At 49.3% G+C, this 20,909-nt stretch overlaps 1 protein-coding gene across 1 annotated transcript; it reads right to left on the bottom strand.

The window, feature by feature from the left end:
- Positions 1-1,222: 1,222 nt before the first annotated feature.
- Positions 1,223-13,782, bottom strand: C4H4orf54 (chromosome 4 C4orf54 homolog). The gene has a single exon (XM_072928556.1). It carries the CDS (start codon positions 13,730-13,732, stop codon positions 9,293-9,295), a length of 4,440 nt encoding a protein of 1,479 aa, XP_072784657.1. The 5' UTR covers positions 13,733-13,782; the 3' UTR covers positions 1,223-9,292.
- Between the last annotated feature and the right edge of the window lie 7,127 nt (positions 13,783-20,909).

Here is a 20,909-nt window from a genome sequence, read left to right as displayed (position 1 = left end):
TATTTTTATGACTATGTAGAAACTTACAAGATTTCCTCCAACAATCCTTGCAAATCCAAGACATATTCCTACTTTCAGTTCATTTAAGGTATCATAAGAAATCCTCATACTTAAATTTCAGTGGATTCGTGTGGTGTGAGGCACTTTGTGGCTGGGCAAACATTGGTTGCATTACTGGGCTTCTTAAGGAAAGGTTAAAGTTCATGTCTCTCAGTTTATTTACTTTTGACCTCTCTTTTGTGGAGGTTTCAGCTTCAGTTTCCCATCTATTGTGAGAAACCAGCAGTGCTCTGAAAATCTTGTAACAGAGCTCCACTGAAATCAGGCTCCAGGAGCTCTCCTTCAAGAAAAGCAGAGTTCCCAAATTTTCCAATTCACAGCCCCAGGTCCCTTTGCAATTTTCAGACTTCTCTGATTTTAACAAAGTGATCCAAGGCCTTTCTCCCTGCTCGACACACCCACTATTATTTTGTGCCTGTTTTGGTTACCCTTTATCTCCTGGTTACCCAAAGTGCTTCAGTTTTCCTTTAAGCAAAAGTGTTCTTTTAAACTGGAAAAGTAATACTTTAGTTTTCAAGTATATTTTGGGATTTTTTTTGGTGTTTGACTCATGCTGTTTTGAACACTTGGACTTAACAGCAGAAACCTTTTCAATCTCCATGAAGATAGAAGGGACACACTAAAGTAGCAAAAGATTTTTCCTAGTAATAGTTCAAGCAATAATGCTATCCACTAATAAACTCATCTTATCTTTGCTTGTATTGCAATATTAGGCAATGAAGGTAACATAGAGAGTGAGGAGAGAAAAGCTATTCACTCCACCAATTGCTCCCTCTGAACATATTACAACAAACATGCAGTTCTTTGGATGCTCAAACTCATTCACCAGTCAAAGTTAGTTCACTGAAGCTGGGGAGTTCTTTCTTAGATTATATTTAGGTTAAAAAAAAAAAAATAAAAGCAATGCCAACTTCCCTTTGTCGTAAGAAGAAAGAATAAAGAGAGAAGAGAGATCAGGTCAGAAAGAGACTTTGAAAGACTTTCAATACTGGGACAAACTCATGGAGACTCTGAGTGCAGGGTTTTTGCTTATCTGCTCTCTGGTGTAATCCTTTCTTCTGTTGCTGTTTACATGTTGAACCAAGTAGTGCCTCTGTTTTTACTTCTTCTGCACAACAGCCAAGGTAACATTGCAAATATACAACCAAGCAGGACTGCAGGCTTACTTGCAGTGTGTCTTTTACTGAAAAATACATTTTATTTATCATAACATTCAAGAGAAAAAACAAAAACAAAACAAACCCCAACATAATACAAATGCCAACTCATTCAGTTACAAACTTTGGTACTTGGCAGTTTCAGACACTCTGTTCTCACGTGGCTGTGATGCTCCGAAGTGCTCCCGCTGTGCAATTCCCAGAGCTACTCCGTCGTCCTTCAATCCCAGGCCCACGGCACCTTGCAGCGGGATCACTTTTGGTTTCAGCTACACTCTTGCCACAGTGTTGTCTCCATTGAGAGCAGCTCAAAGAGTCCATTCCTCTCCAGTTAGACATCTTCTGTTTCTTAATTCTTCCTCCACAGGCAACAGTCATCAACACGATGCGTTCACGGCGTTTTCCCCTTTGCCTTACAGCCCACGCCTCTCTCATCAGACATAGCACCCACATCCTCTTAACAATCATTAGCCTTACTTCACATTTGCACTTTTAAATATCTTGACACTGATAACTAACCCACCCTTTTAAAAATTAGAGGAAAAATAAAGGGGTGGGGGGAGAGGGGGAAGAAGAAATAAAAAAAAAAAGAAATAGGTGAAAAAAAGCACAAGCATTTTTGAAGTATGTGTTCTCAGGTAGCCACAAGTTAATGGCAATATGTAAGCATAAGGAATGACACTTTGGCCATCAACACTACACTAAAGAATAAAGGTAGCATTGAATATAGAAAAGGGGGAAAACCACCCCACACAACCCATAAATACATTTCAAATCATTCACCAGTTGATTCACCAAGGGCTAAATTTGATACTGAAACCAACCCTGTTGCAGAAGACCAGAACAACATTCTGGTACATCACTCTAGTCCCACTCAAACATTTAATTGGATCCTGACCTAAAATGCATGGACAGTTGGCTGGAGCAGCCCTCAAACCCTGACAGCAGGGCTGGGGGGGAACTTGAGTGGTGCACAGGATTTTGCCCTGCTTTGCACATGGGGTGAATTTCAGCTGTAACATACTATGACTGCACCGTGAAACATATAATACTAGCAGCTTGTGAGCCCTGACATGGAGGGCTTGACTCTAATCCAAGATATGTGGTTACACATCACCCCATCCACTGGAGAAATTCACCACTGGGTATACATGGAGGAGCACCATATTACCAGAGTTTTTTTCTGGTGACCTTTTGTGGCATTATTTGCTGGCTCCGGCTTGACTCAAGCCCAGAGATCGGGTTCTGTAAAGTGAAGAACCTGGTGCTCAGGTCTGCAAGGCATTCAGCACTCTGGGATGAGTTCAGCAAAGCTTTGCATAGATGGGCGAAGGAAAAAATCCTTCCACTGGAGTCCCCAGGAATCTGCTTAAATATCTGAAGTTGGAGATGCATGTAAGGCTTTGCTGGGTTAGCGAAGCGAAGCACCTTGCAACACTGACCCCTTGATGCAAACAAGAAGTCTTTTTAGTAATAGACAAAATCAAGTAAACACTGTTTGACATTAGAATTGACACATTCCACTGATGTAAACTCCCCTGAGAAAATAAATAGCTGTTGGTATTCCCTCATTTCATTCCTTTCATCTTCACAGGCAGTGAAAGAAAAAAAAAAAACCCTGCAAAATTTACCTCCAACAAACACGTGTTGAAATCCTGGGCAGTTGTTTTCTATGCATTTTTTTTTTCCTTTCAAGTACACCAGGTGAAACTGTAAACCTGAGGTTGTGTGTGCAAACCTATATCTTGTAAACTGCAACATGAAACTCCCCTCCGAGCACCGATATAGGAAAAGGTAGGACAGGAACATTGTGGAACAGGGATGCTAGTATTATACTGAACGTCCTGCACACGTGTATGTCACAGGGAACCTCCTACTCTGGTACCTGCACTGCCCTGCAGTCCCAAGTACTGTTCTGTTTAACACTGATGCTCTAATCACAACACCTACAGACCTATCAGCCATGGGAAAGTTGGAGAAGCATTCATCTCCTTTAAGAGACAGTCAGCCCAAATCCCAGAGGGAAGTTAAAGTTTGTGATGCAGACTGTACAGCTGAAGAGCACAGGGATTAGCCTTACACAGTCTGTGCTCTAGCTGGGCACACCAAGCTCTTTAAATAGGGTTAGAATATTCACTGGATTTCCACAATGATGAAAATGAGTGAGAAGATACATGAGAAATCACTCCCTATCTGCACACTTGTAGTGCATTTCATCCTGAGGGCAATTACAATTTGTGCCTGTAAACAAATAAATTGCATTGAAATACAATCTGACACATATGGTTAAAGACAGTTCTACCTGACTTTTCTGTACCTTGTGAGTTACTCGGGAAAATGAAAACCCAGGGCTTTTTTAAAAAATGGGAAACACTGAAACTTTCCTAGCTGCAGGAAGCCTTGAGAACAGGTGGAGGAAAAATCCTGCCTGTGGGCAAATGCTTAAATAAAGACTTTTGGGGTTTGCATTTAGACTTTAAAATTCTAATCTGTTACCTCAAGAAAGCTTTATATAATTTAGGTTTGTTCTTACATTTATTTCCTTCCCAAAGTGCTTCACTTAACCAAAATTTTGGGCAGGGAACAGACTATTGAATTTTAGTTTTACTGTCATAATAACAATTCTCTTTTTCTGAGACAAACTAGTTGCTGGTAACAAAACAATCAGTTTGAGTTGAGTTGGACATATAAATCACTGCACTGTCAGTAATGTTATTGCATGTTTTTTTGTTCAAAAGGTAAATATTTTCTTAGTAAATTGTAATTGTAGCCCTCAGATAAACCTGTCAAACAGCTAAAGAAACAACTGCATAGTACTGAGGCTGTAACATTTAAAAATTAATCTCACAGGGCAGTGACTAGGATTATGTTTTCAAGAACATTGCAATTTAAGGAAGAATGGACTGCAGTCTTAAAGGAAAATAAATGCTGTTCTCTCCTTTAGAACCAGGATTTTAAAATATTACATTCAGTTTCTGGTTTCCCAGTATTTAAAGGCTGTCCTAATTAAGGCAACTTGTGATATTCAACACAGTACAGAGGAGCAAACAAAACATGAAAGCAATCAAATGTGTTTCCTGACATATACACAGTTTGTTTTGAACCATGGCAAAAAATAAACACCAAAGATGAATTTAACACTACAGCTCTCTTCATTTGCAATTCCAAGTGAGAAGTAGAGAGTACAAAAACCCATCTGATTGCCAATTGTGACTAAAACCTATATGGAAGACCCTCATTTACTGCAATAGGAGAGACCTGAGGGCTTTATTTAATTTCTGAAGAGCTGCAGGTCTGCTCTGGATCATCACAACACCTTCCAGCGACCTGAATGAAGCTGTGTGGTGATCCACACTGAAACACTGCTGCATTTACACCCTGCATTTTACAGCTACCATTAGCTACCAGTACAGAGGCAATGCCTAAAGCTTGCAGATTGGCTTCAGTACAAAAAGAACTTTGCACAAAGTAATGCAGTAATTTAATGCTGCTCACATAATTAAATGTAGGCATACTCCAAATCAGGGGGGCATTTAGGAGAAAACAAGAAACTTACATGCTTGTTTTGTATGATGAAGCAAAAAAATTGAGAAAACTGTAGAAGCAGTTTTTAGGATTAATGTTGAAGAGTTACCAAGTGTATTTCATATTAAAGAAGCACATTTCTTTATCCCTGTGGAAAAACAAACAAAACCAGAAAAGCATCATTAATACAGATTGCTAGAGAGCTGCCACAGCAATCTGAACAATTTTCACTCCTCTAGAGAAGTGCATAAATACCTCCTTTGCCATCACACTACTCTTGCTCCTCATCTCCTAAGCTACCAGCAACATTTAGCCAAGGGCACCCAGGTTTTCAGACCGAGTCAGTTGTTGGGCAGCCCTGGTGTTTTGACCCATCCTTGCTGCTCAAGGTGTGGAACGTGCTGTGCCTTACAAGCCCACGGCTCCCAGCAGACTGGTCCTGGGGAAGCCAATGGACATCGGTGGAAAGAGGGCAATGTGAGCTCTGTGGGATTTAAGTGATCCATCTGCTCAGTTAAAGACCTGGGCGCTTTCCTTACCAACACAGCACCCAGCACGGAATACACCAGGAAAAGGGAAACAACCCATCCCCATGTGCTCTAAGATTTGTGCAGTCAATACTTAAATACTGGCTCAGGAAATCATCTTGGGCAGGAGGAGTCACTAAGGCCACCATGAACTTTTATTGGTACCAAGGCTCAGCACTATTGAAATGTTTCCTAAGTAGCCACAGTTTTGTACACGTGGTCATGCTTATTTCCATTTGTAGACTGATTTACTAGATCAAATGTTAGAGCCTGTTATGTTCTTGGAATATCCCAGTATTTCCCACTAAACCTGGATAAATTCTTTACTAAATTCTCAGCAAAGGCATCAGCATAAGTAAGTCCAAGGTACTGCATATTACACTGTAAGTTGACTTCTTGACTTAGTAATGTGGAACATACATCCTGCTGAACAGGGAACAACTAAAAGTGTAAAAATACCAATTTATGAGGATGTAAAATAATTTTATATACTATTCACACAAAATTAATTTTTAAAAGAAAGCATAGATTATGTGATAGCAGTTAGGAAGAAGACACAACTGATAAGTATATTTGCATATGTATTCCTGTACCTGTAAGGTGTCTATGCTCATGGTTTAAAAAGAACAATGAAAAATACCCTTCTAATATTGGCAGCACAATTTGCTACAGTTGCTTTCTACTTTGCTGCCTGTCCTTTTCTCATTTATTTACCTAACACAAGGCAGCAACTCCAGAGAGTAAAACATAGGAATAGATACAAAAGTTAAAAGCACATTTTCATTCACTCATACTGGGAATGAGCTCCTGTCAGTCAGTTCACTCTCTTACAGGTCAGTTCTGTTTAGACTTGGATGCAAATCTATTTGAACTGAAAATTAGCATCAAGGAAGAAGTGCAGCAGGCAAGGATGATGTTGCTAAAGCTCCCCATTTACTGTGAATGAAGAAGATGAAGGAGAGGAGCAACCTTAAGATATCACTCAGAATTGTGCACATATTTTCCACTATTTTCTGCATATCAAAAACTCAAGAATATTTCAGAAATGGTAGCTTGGATTTTGTCAGAACACAAATTGATGGGATCCATTTTATCTCAATGATTATGCAGAAAAGAGCACCAGACACAAAGGGAAGTGCTGGAAGAGCAGCAGATGTACAGAGGATTTGGTGTCAATCTACCACAGGCATCAGACCATTACCAAAACTTCAGGACACACTGACCTCCCACAGGTGACAGAGACCAAGATGGAGCAGTCCTTGACACAGTGATACAGTTTGTGAATGAAGATGTGAAAGAAATAGAGCAAAGAAAGGAAGAAGAGAATATGTGCAGTGCAGAAAAGAATTCAGGAGTGGAGAAAAAGAGCATTCATCCAACTCATTTTGCCTAGTTAAAAATAAAAAGGGACCTGAAAGGACAGTACTTTATTCAACTCTTGCACTCAAAGGATGAAATCTGGCTGGTTTTAAATCCATTTTAGGATCTGCACAGCACTGTTGCAATCAAAACACCCTGGTCTGGTGTGAAAGCTACTAACTGGAATAAAAAAGTTAACAACAGTTCACCCTTAGATTCACATGAAATTATACTGCTGTTCTTGGAGAAAAACACCACAGTGTTAGGGGGAAAACAGCGCACTGAGAAAACAAAGGCTTTTCAATAGGAATGGAATGACAAAAGATAGAGAAAAATAATGGAAAATAAAAGTAGACATCAAAGGAGAGAAGAAGAGGAAAAAATTATCCACAGGGACATGAAAGTTATGTAGGTGAATGAAAATAACAGGAAGGAGAAAGCTACAGATGTGATTCTCCTGTGGCATATACCTAATTTTCCACGGAGAGACAAGATACAGGAATAATCAAGTCTAATGACAAGTTAAACACATTCTGCAGTATGCAGTTAAAATGATTTATTAAAAAAAAACCAACAAAACCAAAAAAAAACAGGTCAAGGGAGAAAAGTTCATCCATTGTCCAGCAGCAGGACACGTCCCTCAGCAGGTCTGAGACAGCCCAGAGGGGGCACCCCTGTCTGTATGAGACAACAAATGCCTTGGCATGATCAAAGATTGAAAGGATGGTAAAATGAAACTCAAGTCTGCACACTGCTGAATGACCTTCTGTACTGAGTATGCACCACAAGTCTTCTGAGGCAGCTTTCACACAGTTCTGCAGTGGTAGAGCCCTGACACAGCACAACAAAGCAGGGCTGCTGCTTTAACTTCCCAGTGAGAAAGAGCAATTTGGTGACAGCACCACCTGCCTCATCAGGCACTGAAGGCAAGCCAAATACAAGATAACAGGATAACCCTTTGGGAACTGAGGGGCAGGGCACACCAGGAAATATGATGTTTTTCACTTTCAAAGAGTGAAAAAGACACAAGAAAAGCCGCACATTTTTGTTTAAATAGCTACTGTTACAAGTGCATCTACTATATACCCCACCTTTTCAAAAACGTCTTCTAGTCTGATATCTAACAAATTCCTTCTGCTATTAATTCTGCTAATAATTCCATCTCAGCTCAACCTCCAGCCAAATGGAAAATAATGAACTACTTTTTGCCATTTCATCTAGGTTCTCTGACTTTACTGGCAAGATGAACTCAAGTAGCTCAGCAGAGCTCAAGTTAAACTGGCATGTTGCCTGTCCTGAGTGACCCATAAGGGCCAATGAAAACAACTTCATCCACAGCCAGGATAAAATAATGGAACTTTCAAGATAAAATAATTACAAGCAGAGAAATAAGTGTATAAATCACATCAATAAGGTCTCATTCAACAAATAATCTACTATGTAATAGATGCTGCAAACTAAAAAAAAAAAAAAAATTAAAGCAAAATAAATAAACCAAGTACTGGAAGACAAAATTTATCCTCAGGCATGCAACTGGACAAAGCACAGCACAAACTGGTGACAAACCCAAGTTTCTGGCTGTTGCCACTCTTCCACTCTTTCTCTTTGCCTTTTCATATGCACCAAAAAACCAGCTCTGTGAATCCTTGGTAAGCCATGGAAGATTTGGCAGTTCTGCCTAATACTGATAGAGATGAGCCACACATTCTAATGCAAGAGGCAGAAGGAGCAGGGACACCAGTCCTGAAGGCACTTCTGTAATATTTCAGGTGTTCTAAAATAATGAAATGTCATCATCTCTTGGTTATTTTGTGCAGGACACACTGCACCACACTGGTTTCAGTGCATGCTGTATGCCCAGTCCTGTGCCCTCCTCCTCACTCCAGGACAGGTACTCATTGTCCCTGCATGCACATCCCTTAATTTGGAGGCTGGCCCTGGGTGACAGCCCCAGGTAGCTGGACACTGTCAGGACTCTGGCACTACAAGCTCAGAGTTGCTGTGTAAAACTGCTTTGCAGCAGTGCCCTGGGGAGCCCTCCTACAGCACAGGCAGCTGTGGGCATATCTGCCCCTGCCAGCAGCCCCACGGCTCCAGGAGAGCACACCTGGGACTGCTCCATGCATCCTGCTCTCTCACCCCACTAACAAGAAGGACCCAAAATAAGGGTTTGCTTTCATTAACTCCTCTCACACTCTTCTTGAGGCTGGGGAGAAACAGATACAGGGGAAAGAGAGAGGTGCTCACCTCCCCTTGGGAGGAAGAGGAGAGATGTGAGACAAGAGGAGGATGTGATGCCAAGGTGAAGGGGCTCTTTCATGGCTTGTAAGATGAGTCCAGAGATGCTCAACCACACTGACATCCCCAGGAGCAATGGGAGATGCCCCAGCCATGGGGCTGCACTAATACATGTTGTGTGATGAGTGGCTATGGCGTACTTCTCTGAAACGGCAAAAAAAAGAAGCTCCAAAGACTACTGAACTGCACCGAGGGCAGTGCCTAACCTTTCTATATTTTACACCCTGGTGAGGGCCCCTCCGTGGACCCTCTCTCCTCTGAGGAGAAGCTGTGGCACTGCTGTCATTTGGCCATTAACCCGCTCTGCCCTGACCCATCAGCGGCGACTGCCGTGCCCGACAGGCAGCACCCACTCACCCGCGCTCTTCACCGGTGCTCCACCACAAAGCGCATGGTGGTGCCGTCGAAGGAGGGCGGCGCGACGATGCGAGGGCCGGTGGCCGGCGCTGTGATGCTGATGACCGGCTTGGCCTCGGCCGCCCCGTGCCGCGGCGGCGGCGGGCCCTTGCTGGTAGCCACGTAGTAGGGGCTCTCGGCAAAAGCTGCCTCCGGCGCGGCGGGGCTGCCGGGCTCTGCCGGGGCGCTGCCATCGCTGCCCGAGTGCGACAGCGGGCGCTGCAGGGCGCCGGCGGGCAGCACGGTGGCGGCGGGCAGGAGCCCGGGGTAGAGCATGTACGTGGCGCCATAGGCACCGGCATTGAGGGCCAGGGGCGAGAGGGGCAGCGGGACGGGAGCCACGGCCGGCTGCTGGGGCACCGGCACCTCCACGTACTGCCCGGTCTCGGGGTCGAAGAGGCGCCGCTTGAGGGGCTGCTGCACGGGCGTGTCCACCAGGTAGTACTGCCCGGTGCTCACGTCCAGCAGCACCTTGCGCTGCGTCTGCGGGAAGGGCTCGGTCGCTGTGGCCGCGGCGGGCACGGAGGGCGAGAAGCAGAGCAGCGGAGGCGGCGCGGCGCCGGGCAGGGCGGCGAAGGGCAGCGGCGGGCGGTACAGGGCGGCGGGCGGACCCTCGGCGGGCGGCGGGGCGGCGGCGGGGGGCTCCTCGGCGGGCGGGGGTCCGGGGGGCGGTCTGGGGCTGGTCTGCTTGGACGTGCCGAAGGGCTGCAGGCTGCACAGCGCTGCCGCCGCCGCCGACGCAGACACCGGGCTGGGGCGGACGCCGCCGCCCTCCGTCGCCCCCGCGGACGGGGGGGAGCCGGGCTCGGCGGTCGCCTTCAGCGGCAGGGACAGATAGTTCCCGCAGTCGGGGCCGCGCTCGGCATCGCCGCCGCCGCCCGCGGGCAGCCGAGGGGAGCGCGGCGGCGCCGGGCCCCGCAGGCCGCCCTCGGAGGGGAGCTTGGCCGGCGCGGGGGCCGCGGCTCCGCCCGCCCCGCGGAGTGTGAGGAGGGCGCGGGGGGCGGCGGAGGGCTCGGCGCGGGGCGCCGGCGGGCCGCGCTGCCGCTGCCGGGCCAGGCTCTCGAAGGCGGCCGCCTTGGCCGAGACCTTGTCGGCGGTGCTGTTGGAGAGGCGGCGGGGCAGCCGCTCGCTGCTCGGCCCCTTGCCCGACGGCTCCTCCGCCTTGTCCGCCGGCGGCGGCGGGGGCGGAGCGGCAGCGGCGGCGGGTCGGGACCCGGCACCCCGCTCCTGGCTGGCGATAAGGGAGAGAACGTGGCTGTCGGTGATGGGCAGAGGGTCGCTCTTGCGCTTCCACTCGCGCTTGTTGAAGCTGTAGAGCTCCTCCATGCTCCGCACCGCCGCCGTCAGCTTCTCCAGCGCGTTCTGCACCGGCGCTGCCTTGCTTTCCTCCCGCGGGTCCTCCTCCGGTGCCCGGCCCCTCTCGGGGGGCGGCGGCGGCGGCGGCTGGTGCCGCCAGGGCGCAGAGGATTTGGAAACGATCTTGAGCACAGCCGGCTGGCGAGCATCGCTCTTGTTGGGGGCGATGGTGGCCACTGGCAGCCTGCCCGAGGTGCGGTGCACCAGCACGGTGCCCTCCGGGGGGCAGGCGGGCGCCCTGCCCGCCGCCTTGGCCCCCGCCTCGGTGGGCTTGTTGCCGGTGTGGCCGACCGCCTGGCAGGTGATGACCACGGGGGAGAGCGACCGGGGGACACCGGCGATGACCAGCTGCTGCTGCTGCTGCTGGGGCTTCTGCTCCGGGCCGCCTTGCTCGGAGGCGCCGCTGCCCTTGTCGCTGCTGTTATCTCCCGAATCAGCGCTGTAGGAGCTTTTGATGAGCTTCCGCACGTCCCGTACCTGGTGGAGGATCCCCTGGGCTCTGTACTTGCTGTCCCTCACGTCGCGCACCAGGAACTGTGGCACTTTGTCGGGGCCGTCGCCGGCCTTGAGAGGCTTGAGCGGCAGTCCCCTGCCCTCCTCCGGCGGCCGGCCTGCGATCTGCGGTGTCAGCAGCTGGGCGATGCTGAAAGCGGCGTCCCGGGGCTGCTGCAGGCTGCCCAGGCTGATCTTGATCTCGGGGGCTTTGGGCTTGGCGGCGGGGGGCGAGGTGGCGGCAGCGCCGCCGGAGTCCGAGGACACGGCGGCGGCCGCGGCGGAGCACTTGGTCGCCCTCTTGCCGGGTTCCTTCTCCCGAGGGGTGTGCTGAATGGCGGGGACGAACAGGCGGGACATCTTGGTGCACTTGCCGGCAGAGATCTCGCCCAGGTCGGCTCGCCAGTCGTGCTTGGGAGAGAGTTTCAGCTTACCGACGGGCGCCCTCTCCTCCTTCCTTTCCGCCTCCCGCTCCTTCCAGGACCTGAAGGCGCTGTTTTGGCTGCGGAGGAAGGTGGCCTTGATGGCCTCCGAGGCGCTGCGCTTCACCTCGCACAGCTCCTCCGACAGCGCCCGGTCCAGGCTGCGGTTCCCCTCGCGGGGCGTCGACGCCTTGGAGGCCGGAGAGGGGCCCCCGCCGCCCTCGGCCGCATCCTCCGCCGGCGCCGCGGTGCAGTCCGAGCCGCCCTCCGAGTGCCGGGAGTTCTGCCGCTGCACGCCGCCCTCCCGGTGCCGCTCCCGGCCGGCACTGCCGCCGGTGGGTTCAGGCTCCCGGCCCGCGCCCGGCCCGGTGTAGGAAGTGTCGGTGATCTCGCCCCGCTCCATCTTGAACTCGTGCTCCAGCTGCATCTTCTTGGAGATGACGTTTTTGAGGAGGCTGGAGGCGAACCTGGACTTCTTGCTGGACCCCTTCCCGCCGCCCTCCGCCGCCGGCGGCTCCCCGGCCTCGGCGGCATCGCCGAGGTCCAGCAGGGTCACCACCCGGGAGCCCGCCCGCAGCCGCCGCGGCGTTTCGACATGGGCGATCTCCCCGTCGAGCTTGCTGACCACGAACTCGAGGGCTTTGGTCTGCGAGCGGCCGGAGCGCAGCAGGCTGGGCTCGGCTCTCGGCCCCAGACTGCCGCACTTGAGGTCCAGGTAGGTGGACCAGCGGTTGATGCCCAGGGCATTGTCGGATAGGGAGGCGGAGGAGGCGCGGGAGCCGGGGCGCAGGGTGTCGAAATAGGGGTACGCCAGGCTGCGGAAAGCCCTGGCCGTAAGGTTTCGCACCTCTTTGTCGGCATCGTCCAACTCGCTGACGGCGCTGGAGGCGCCGCTCGAGTGTTCCCCTGCCCTGGCGGCCCCGCAGCGCGTCTGCAGCCGCGCGGGCACCGCGATGAACTTTTTCGCGTGGTCGCGGACCGCATCCTGTTTTAAACTCGCGCTGCGGTCGGGAGCCGCGGCGACACGGAGACTCATGTCGCCTTCATGCTTGGCAGCGTAAACAGTGTTTTGCTTTCCGTGCACGTTGCTAGACTCATTTATAGCCCGGGAAGCGGCTTTGATTGATAGGAGAAGCTGGGCACCCGGGCTCCCGCCGGGGCGGCCGGGCTGCTTGGACTGGCTTTCCCCCGAGCTGGCGCGCTTGTCCCCGCCGGGGGTGTCGTGTTCGGAGGTAAGGCTGACGATCTCGGTGCTGCTGGTGTTGTCGATGCTGTCCGTCTGGTTGTTGGGGTCGCTGGTGGTCGTGCTAAGGTAGCAGCTATTCTCCTCCTCCTCCGTCAGCGTGTCCCCCGGGGTCTCGTCGCTCCCGAAGGAGGCGTAGTCAACGAAGGAGTAGATCACGTTGTTATCCTCGAAGTCCCAGCGGGCGGCCAGCCCCGCGTCGAAGTCCATGTCGTGGTCCACCTCGCTGAGCTGGATCTCCTGCGTGCTGATATAGTGCGCCTCATCGCGGCCGCCGCCGGGAGGGGTGCCCGGGGGGGCGCCGGGGGGAGTCGCCTTGCGCCCCGCGACCTCATCCTCCACTTCGCTTTCGTAGCCGAAGGACGACGAGGAGGTTTTGCCCTCCGTCGACGTAGGGTCGCCCATTGCGGGAAAGTCGTCCGCTTTGGTCACGGGCGAAGGGCAGGAGGAAGAGGAGGACTCCGGGCAGCCCCCCGCCTCCAGCGTCCCGCCGCTCCCCGCCGCTTCCACGGAGCCGGAGCCGGCATCAGCGCCGCATACCGCCGCCGCCGGGGAAGGAGGGCGATCCCGCCCGTGGTCCAAGGATGCTGGCCTCGCTTCCTCCCCCGGGGGTCCGCCGCTGACCGAGTCGCCATCCCCGGTGCCCCCGGCTCCGCTGTCCGGTGCGGGACCGGACGCTCCCTCCGCGCCGCCGGCCGGGGCCAGTTCGGGCTTCTGGCGGTTCTCCTTCGGCTCCTGCGGCGAGACGCGGATCTCCACGTACGCCGCCTCCTCCTCCTCCTGGATGGTCGCCTCCGGGCCAGGGTTGGAGCTCGGGCTTGTGCTCGGGTCCCGCTCGGCCGGCGCGCCCTCCGGGCCGGCTCGGGGGCTGGCGGGCCGCTGGCCGGGCGCGTCCATGCCGGGGCCGTCGGGGCGCGGCAGTGGCCCGCGGGGGCGGGCAGGCACGTGCCGGCGGGACGGGGGGGCAGCGGCCGCCCACGCCCTCCCCCCTCCTCGCCCTCCCCTCCCCTCCTCTCTCGTCCCCTCCTCCGCCCGGCGCGCCGGCTCCCGGCCCGGGCGGGCATCGCCGCCGGGGGGCGGAGGGGTCGGGTCGGGCTCAGCTCCCCCCGCAGCCCGCCGGCACAGGGCAGCCGGTCTGGCCACCGCGGGGGAGCTGGCCCTGCACATCCCAGGACGGGCCCGGGTCCTGCGGGCTTTCCGAGATGGTCTTCACTCGGACGGCCCCAGGCGCGGACTATACATAGAGCCGGCGTCACTTTGGCCTGCTGAAATCCTATTTTAAACGTCTGTGTTTGCCGGAATAAAGGCGCCCGGACACCTCTTGGAAGAGGAGAGCTGTCCATGCCTACAGGGATGTTGCCACTGCCCAGCTCCCCGGGGAGCCGGCGGCACCGGCTGCTGGGGATAACTCCCAGGGCACCGGCTGAGCGCGCAGCGTGTCAGCAGCAAGTGCACCCTCGTTCTACACGCAGCAGTGGCTAAACAGCTATTTTATTCTCTAAACTATTCCTCTGCACCCTGTGTCCCCATGCAGGATGTGTGGTTGCATAGGGACACCCTATGGATGGCAGCCTGGCCCTGCACCTTTACAGTAGTCCAGAGAGCCGCCGGTCTCCAAGAAACCTTTTTCCAAGAAATGCCGGTTTAGACACAACCAGCACTTAAGACCTATTAATAGGCATTTCTGTGGCATGCCTGACCTTTGGCGGCTGAGAGCTTTACTGAGCGGTCCCCAAGATGACGAACCAAAAATCAGTCCAGCGCCATGGAAGTTTTGAAAAGGCAAGCTGTTAAACACTGAGGAGGAGAAACAAAGGAAAGCAAGCAATGTTGAGAAGCAGCCCACAGGTATACAATGCATCCTAAAGTCGCAGCTTAAAAAAGAACATCCCAAATTTAGAGTGCTTGAAATCTAAGGTGAGAAAGCTGGCATTGGGCTGGTAACACTGAACTGAGGTGCAGGAGAGTTGTGGAAATCCCTAAAGTGATTTCCAGGATCCAGGATCTTACAGCTGCCTGCACTGGCATGGTGTGCAGCTCTGCCAGGGATGCCAGAGGAACAGAGGAGCCAAGATGCAAAGCTGACACCAACCCAGAAGTCTTCCCAGCACTGTCCTTGTCAAAACAAGTGTTTCCCAGTGCTCCCAGCTCCTCATCCCACCCTGTAGACAGACAGGTCTGCTGCCATCCACCCTCTCTTCCTGCTGCCTCCAGGAAAAATGACCAGCCTTCTTTACTGAACCCAAACAGAGCCTTGTGAGGCTCTCTGCAGCAAGGGCAGGTTCATAGCCTGCTTCAGATAAGGGTTCTCTGCTGCCTGGAGGAAAACAAGTGAGGTGGCTCCAGTTTTTAGTACTCTATAGGCCATGGTCATTTCTTAGGCTGTAGATTGACAGGATGGAAAATATTACTGAAGCATCACGTGATATTTTAACAGAAAGACACATCCTCCAAACCTGGAGGGTTTGTACCAAGTCAGGTCACATGCAGTGAGGCTCTCCCCAGGCAGCAGGAATAACTGATTTCCGTCCTTACTGAGTCTGTCCTGCCTCCAGTGTGCTGCTAATGAGAAGCTGGGCACCAGGTTTTATGGGTACTGGGCTTCCTCAGCCTCAGTCTTAGCCCAGGTTTATGTAGCTTCAACTCCCTTGGTACATACGGCGACTGCAGTTCTCCACAGAGCTGTGGAAAGTGGCATCCTCATCCCCAAACAACTTTGCTGGCTTTTGTGTCCCATCCACACATATTACAGGCTTGCCCCTCTGTCTCAAGCAGATGCAATAAAATTGTGACATAACTAGAGAAAGACAATATTTTAGCACATTATTAAGAGACATCTTAGTTTCAGTTGTTGAGGGGCTAAGACTAGATCCTCAAAAGCAGTCCTTTCCAAATGCCTGGGATGCCAAGGAATGCATTTTAAACCCTGATCATTCATTGTGCTTGGGTGACTGCTGGCAGCTGTAGCAGCCTGGCCTTCTGCTCTGCCTCCTACCAGATGCCTCCTCTCAAGCAAGGTCTCCACCCCAAGTTCTCGGTGCCCCCACACTCTGATCTCCCTAATCAGGGTCTCAGGTGTCAGTCTCTCACACTTCACTCTCCTCTCTCCTGTTTGGTTTTCCCGCATTAAGAGCACACAATGAATCAGATCTTTGCTCCCCAAACATGCACAGTTAAGAGTGGTGGTGGTGTTTTTTTGAGTAACAGTTGTTCGTATATTCCTGCCAAGATACCCAGACAAGATCCCCACCAAAATGAGCATTGAAACTTGACTCTTTATTTATCTATTTTCACAGTCTAGTTTCTAGCTGTGGTCCCGAGATGGTTTTTTCCGCCCTTTTCCTTTGGTGGTATCTTGAACTTAATCTATTCAATCTTACAAACCCAGGCAACGACTCTCCCAACTGAGGCAGAAACCACAATGGAGCACTCATACATGTATGTTTATAACATACTTATGTCTCCAGCACAGGGAATTTATGTCCCTGATGACAAAAATACATACATAAATCCACACCTGTTCCTCTCCACTTTCAGTCAGGGCTAGTCCTGGAGGCCTGCGGGCCTTAGGCTGTCAGGTCAGGGTATTTCCCATGGCACTAGGACATTGCTACAGGGTACAGAGCCACACAAATCCTAATGTCATTTGTAAAAAGCCAATCTCTGACACCCAGCTTAAGTGCTCTAATCACTGTATGGTGTTAGAAGAGTGGGGGAAAATGAGAAGGATTTCCTCATCTCTTTTTTGTGTCACAGATTTCTGCTCTGATGAGGTGCCAGCTCCTCAGAGATGCTTTGCTGCGAGCCTGGCCTCAAGCAAAGCGTAACATTCCATGGGGTTTAGGCTTAATGCCTTCACCCCAGCCTTTCCTCTTAGCTACCATAGTGTCAGCTTTAGTAAAGCCTGTTTTGGAGGTGTCTAATGTGTCTAATAGCCTCCATGTGAATCCAAAGCTTGGGTGCACAGCGTGAGCCTGGAGCTGACTCCCCAGGACTGCTCCCCTGTGGCACTGTCTCACAAGGGATCAGAGTGCTTCAACAGCTTTGCAAAGCTGTAGATGATTTTGGGTTTAGGTTTGTTTTTTTTTTTTTTATCTATTACAGTTACCAGAAAAACTGTACAGCAAGCTATGCATTAGATCTGTTTGGTCACAGTCAAAAGCACACAGGAAAACTGCAGCTCCATCACATTGTTTTGCATATAGCAATTTCTTGCTCTGTGCTGCCATGACATCTCCACTGATTAATATACAGATCAATGTGATTTGGTTAATAATGTGGGATATAAGTAACTAACATGTCACCCTTATGATTCGAGCAATACTCAGCTGAGGCATGCATTAGCATCAGTTACCCTCTTGTGGTTTCCACCTTTAAATCTCTCACTCACTAAAGGTACCAAAGTCTTAAGATTTCTGCATCCGAATCTGTCATGAAGTGTTACTGGACCTCTCCTCACAATCACAGAAAACCTGTATGTTTAATGCCTTTTGTAACACTATAAGTACTCTACTTTTAAACTCTTTCTGGTAAAAATAACAACATACACTCTTTAACCACAATCTGTCCTTTGCTCATAGAGGTAGGTCAGACAGGTAAAGGTGACGGGCAAAATGTAGATAGGCTGAATTAGCTCTGCACCTTAAAGTACATTACTCATGGAAGTAGAAGGGAAGTGGGATTTAAAAGGGATTTGAGAAGAGGCACTTAAAAGTGTAATCAAGAGATGAAGAATGAGTTTAGGGAGACTGTAACTATACAGTTACATAGGAGACTATACAGAAGAAGGCATAGGGTTTTTACCCTATAATAGAGACAGACAGGGAAGTGAGCAACTGGTGGGGGGGTATTTAGTTGAGCTTTCTCTGACTAGGGAAAGGTAAAACATTAATCTGTTAATCTAACCTTAGGAAATGTTAATACCTTTAAATATTTTAGTTATTACAGTATTAAGTCATCACAAAGGAGTTATAAAAATCAGACTCATACAAAAGAAAAATCAAAATATTATTTTCATGGCGAAGACAAGCACTGTTCCAGTAACTAAGATGGTCTGCAGGGATGCAGATGCTTCTTGCACGTAAAGCAATGTCCTTCACAAAAAAATAAGGGAACAATACAAGGATTTTGTTGAATTCTGTGCATACAGCAAAAGATGCTCACTATAGGTTCAGAGAAAGATGAAGAATGATAGCGTCATAGGGAGAAGCTTTAAATTTTGGCTGATTATTCTCTTGAGTAGCATTTGAATATGCCTGGATTCACTTTTTCTCTTGGTAGTTTTCTGATAACATTGCACATTGATAAAGTGAGCTCTGTGGTAATCTTGAAATCAAAGCAAAAAAAAATTACATTCCTGGAATTTCGATGTATTTCTGTGTGTCTGTGTGTGTGTTAAGGAAAAAGGAAAACTGCAAACAGCACCCTGATTTTCTATCAGGACTAGAACCCAAGAGGAGGGAGCAAACTCCACTTTGGAATAAAAGAAGTGGATTTGTGGCTTAGCAATAAACAGTGAAGCCCAACACACATTATACCTATATACCATTATATCTCCAAGTGCTACCAGATATACTGAAAAGAAATGCAATACCCACACACGTGTGTTGGTATGGAAGTTTTCTAGCAAAATCAAGTGGAAATAAAATGAGATTTTTGTAGCTTGCACTAAAATATCGTTACTTGTGGCATTTAGCAAGGGTCTGACTGAAAAAGTACTAAGCAAAAATGAAGTGAAAACCAACACCTGGCTGGCTCAATCCTTTCTCTCACAGAGGCTATGCTAGTCAGGGGATCTTTCTTTCCGCTTCCATTCGAGCCTGTTGAAGAGATTGAGGGTCTCTTCTTAACACTCAACCTGCAAATGTAAACCAAATGTGTTCTCCTTCCTGCAGACCTCTCCCTCTCAGTGAGTGTCAGACCTTTCTAAAGAAACTCCAGAGCTGGGTGGATTTCAAGACCCTAACCTGAGTGCTTGAGCTTGCATGATTCAAAGACCTTGGCATGGTTCTCCGAATGGGAGGCCACTTTTCCTCCTAGGATGAGATAGGATCGAGTTCTGGCCACTGCCTTATGCTCTGCTGCGCATTCCCGTGTAACTGAGCCCCTGTGAGCAGCAGTGGCTGAAGTGCCGGTGAAACAGCAACCCCTGCCCTCCCAGCAGCTCCCTCTGGCCCTTGCTATTAGCAGCTCCTGCTGGGCGCCTTACAAGGGCTGCAGAAGATATATATGTTTTTAAACCAGATCCTCCCCCTTGCTATGCATCCCTCTCTTCCCGACCCCAAAATCTCGTGCCAAAACAAACAGGCAGGAACATAATCCCAGAACAAGTTTAGATTTCGGCTGTACTTTTTAGTTGTGCTGCAAATACCATCTAAATATGTGGTCATGGATTTATATGGGGTGTCTGCTCCTCAGACAAAATAAATCAAATACTTGCTGAATTTTGTGCATGACAGATTCAACTGTGTCTACAATGTCAGTGATACAAGAGAATGTTCTGGTGGCTATTACATGTAGACAGCAATAGCAAATGCAAACTGGGGGAATCTGTTGAATAAGACTAATTATAAACACTTTATTGCTTTCACAAACATCCTGGCAGGTATCTGCCCAGCTTGCACTGACAAACTTCTGCTTGCAATTGCTTCATGGCTTCCCCAGGCCAATTCTCTGGTATCTGATTATCATATACCATCAGAAAAATGGTCTTCAGGTGTATCTGCCTTCTCCTTGCTGTCAATCCATTATTTCTGCTGCAGATGGAAGAAAATGATTCCCACTTTCCAAGCTTTTTTTTCATAACTAAGGGTTACCAGTGTGCTTCCTTCAATCTCCAGCTTTCACTAGGCCTAGGTTCACCTAAACTTTTCCTGTGGGACATACCAGCTACATCTCCCATCGCTGTTCTTCAGATATCCTTTAGCCCATCTGTAGGTGCACTCAGAAGCGGTGCCTAAAAGATACCAGCTGGTGCCTCTCCCACAGTGAGAAGAAGGAAAGAAAAATTTTGTGTCCTGTTCATCCATCCCTGAGTTTCCATGTTGGCATGACCATATCCTTCGGCTTGGGCCCTATCCTGAGCATGTTTTCCATTCTTCTGCCAGGTACTAATGAAAACACTGAACAAACACAATGGTGTTGATCCCCATAAGTTTACTACTAACACAAATCATGCAGTATTTGTAATTGACCTTCAAGCACAATCCAAACCTCACCTTTTCTCACCTCATAATTTCACCATCACAGTGCTTCCCTACCTGGCAAACAGAAGAGAGTCATGCCCTGGGAAAGGCAAGCACCATTTCTGCTCTCTCTGCAAAGCCCATTGTCCCATTGTAGAAGAACTCACCAAAACCAAATCCCATCAACCTCATATTGTTATTGTTATTTATCTGTTCTTTATGTTTCTCTGTCTTTGCCTACAGAGTGCAAGTTTAAGCCCACATTTCTCCAGAATCTGAAGTTACACTGACTGATTTGAACTTTGCTGCTCCTTCCCCCAGGTCTCTCCAAGTCCCTCTTCCACAGGAGCAACTTTCCCAGGTGGCTGGGTCTGTTCAAATCTCCAGTCATGGACCTGCTTTGGAAATGAACTTTCCTCAGTGACCCTATTCTTTGTACAGTATTATTGGGTAACCTGAGAACTGCAGATGTATCTGATTATTGAAACTGTGGAGATGATTGCCAAAAAAACCGAAGCCCTGACCTTTCCTTGAGTTGTTATCAGTCAAGCTGGTGGGGGAAAAGAGACATGATTTATGAACATTCATTAAAATTAAACAAAACTGATTATAGAGATAGATTTCAGCTGAAAAGTTCAGGCTCAAAACCTGCCTGCATAGTTCAGGGTATTTGGACATGAGAAAACAAGTCATTATCTCTTGAAGCAATGTGAATGTAAATGGATTATATTTTTATGATGATTTGTGTTATATTTTAAAATACATCTTATTTATACTCAAGGTATTTTTCTTAATTTTCTCATGGTTTGTTAATTTCTTATTTCTATTACTAAATTTGTTAAATCTAGTTTTGTTATTTTAATTTTTTTAAAAATTAGTTTTTAACTGGC

This window comes from Taeniopygia guttata, chromosome 4 (genome assembly GCF_048771995.1).
Source record: "Taeniopygia guttata chromosome 4, bTaeGut7.mat, whole genome shotgun sequence".
In the NCBI taxonomy this organism is placed as follows: domain Eukaryota; kingdom Metazoa; phylum Chordata; class Aves; order Passeriformes; family Estrildidae; genus Taeniopygia; species Taeniopygia guttata.
The sequence above is the reverse complement of the archived record's forward strand: the minus strand, read 5'-3'. Positions and strand labels throughout refer to the sequence as shown.

What these genes read in the sequence shown, in the direction of transcription:
- C4H4orf54 (XM_072928556.1), bottom strand. Translation starts at nt 13,732, where the DNA reads ATGGACGCGCCCGGCCAGCGGCCCGCCAGCCCCCGAGCCGGCCCGGAG.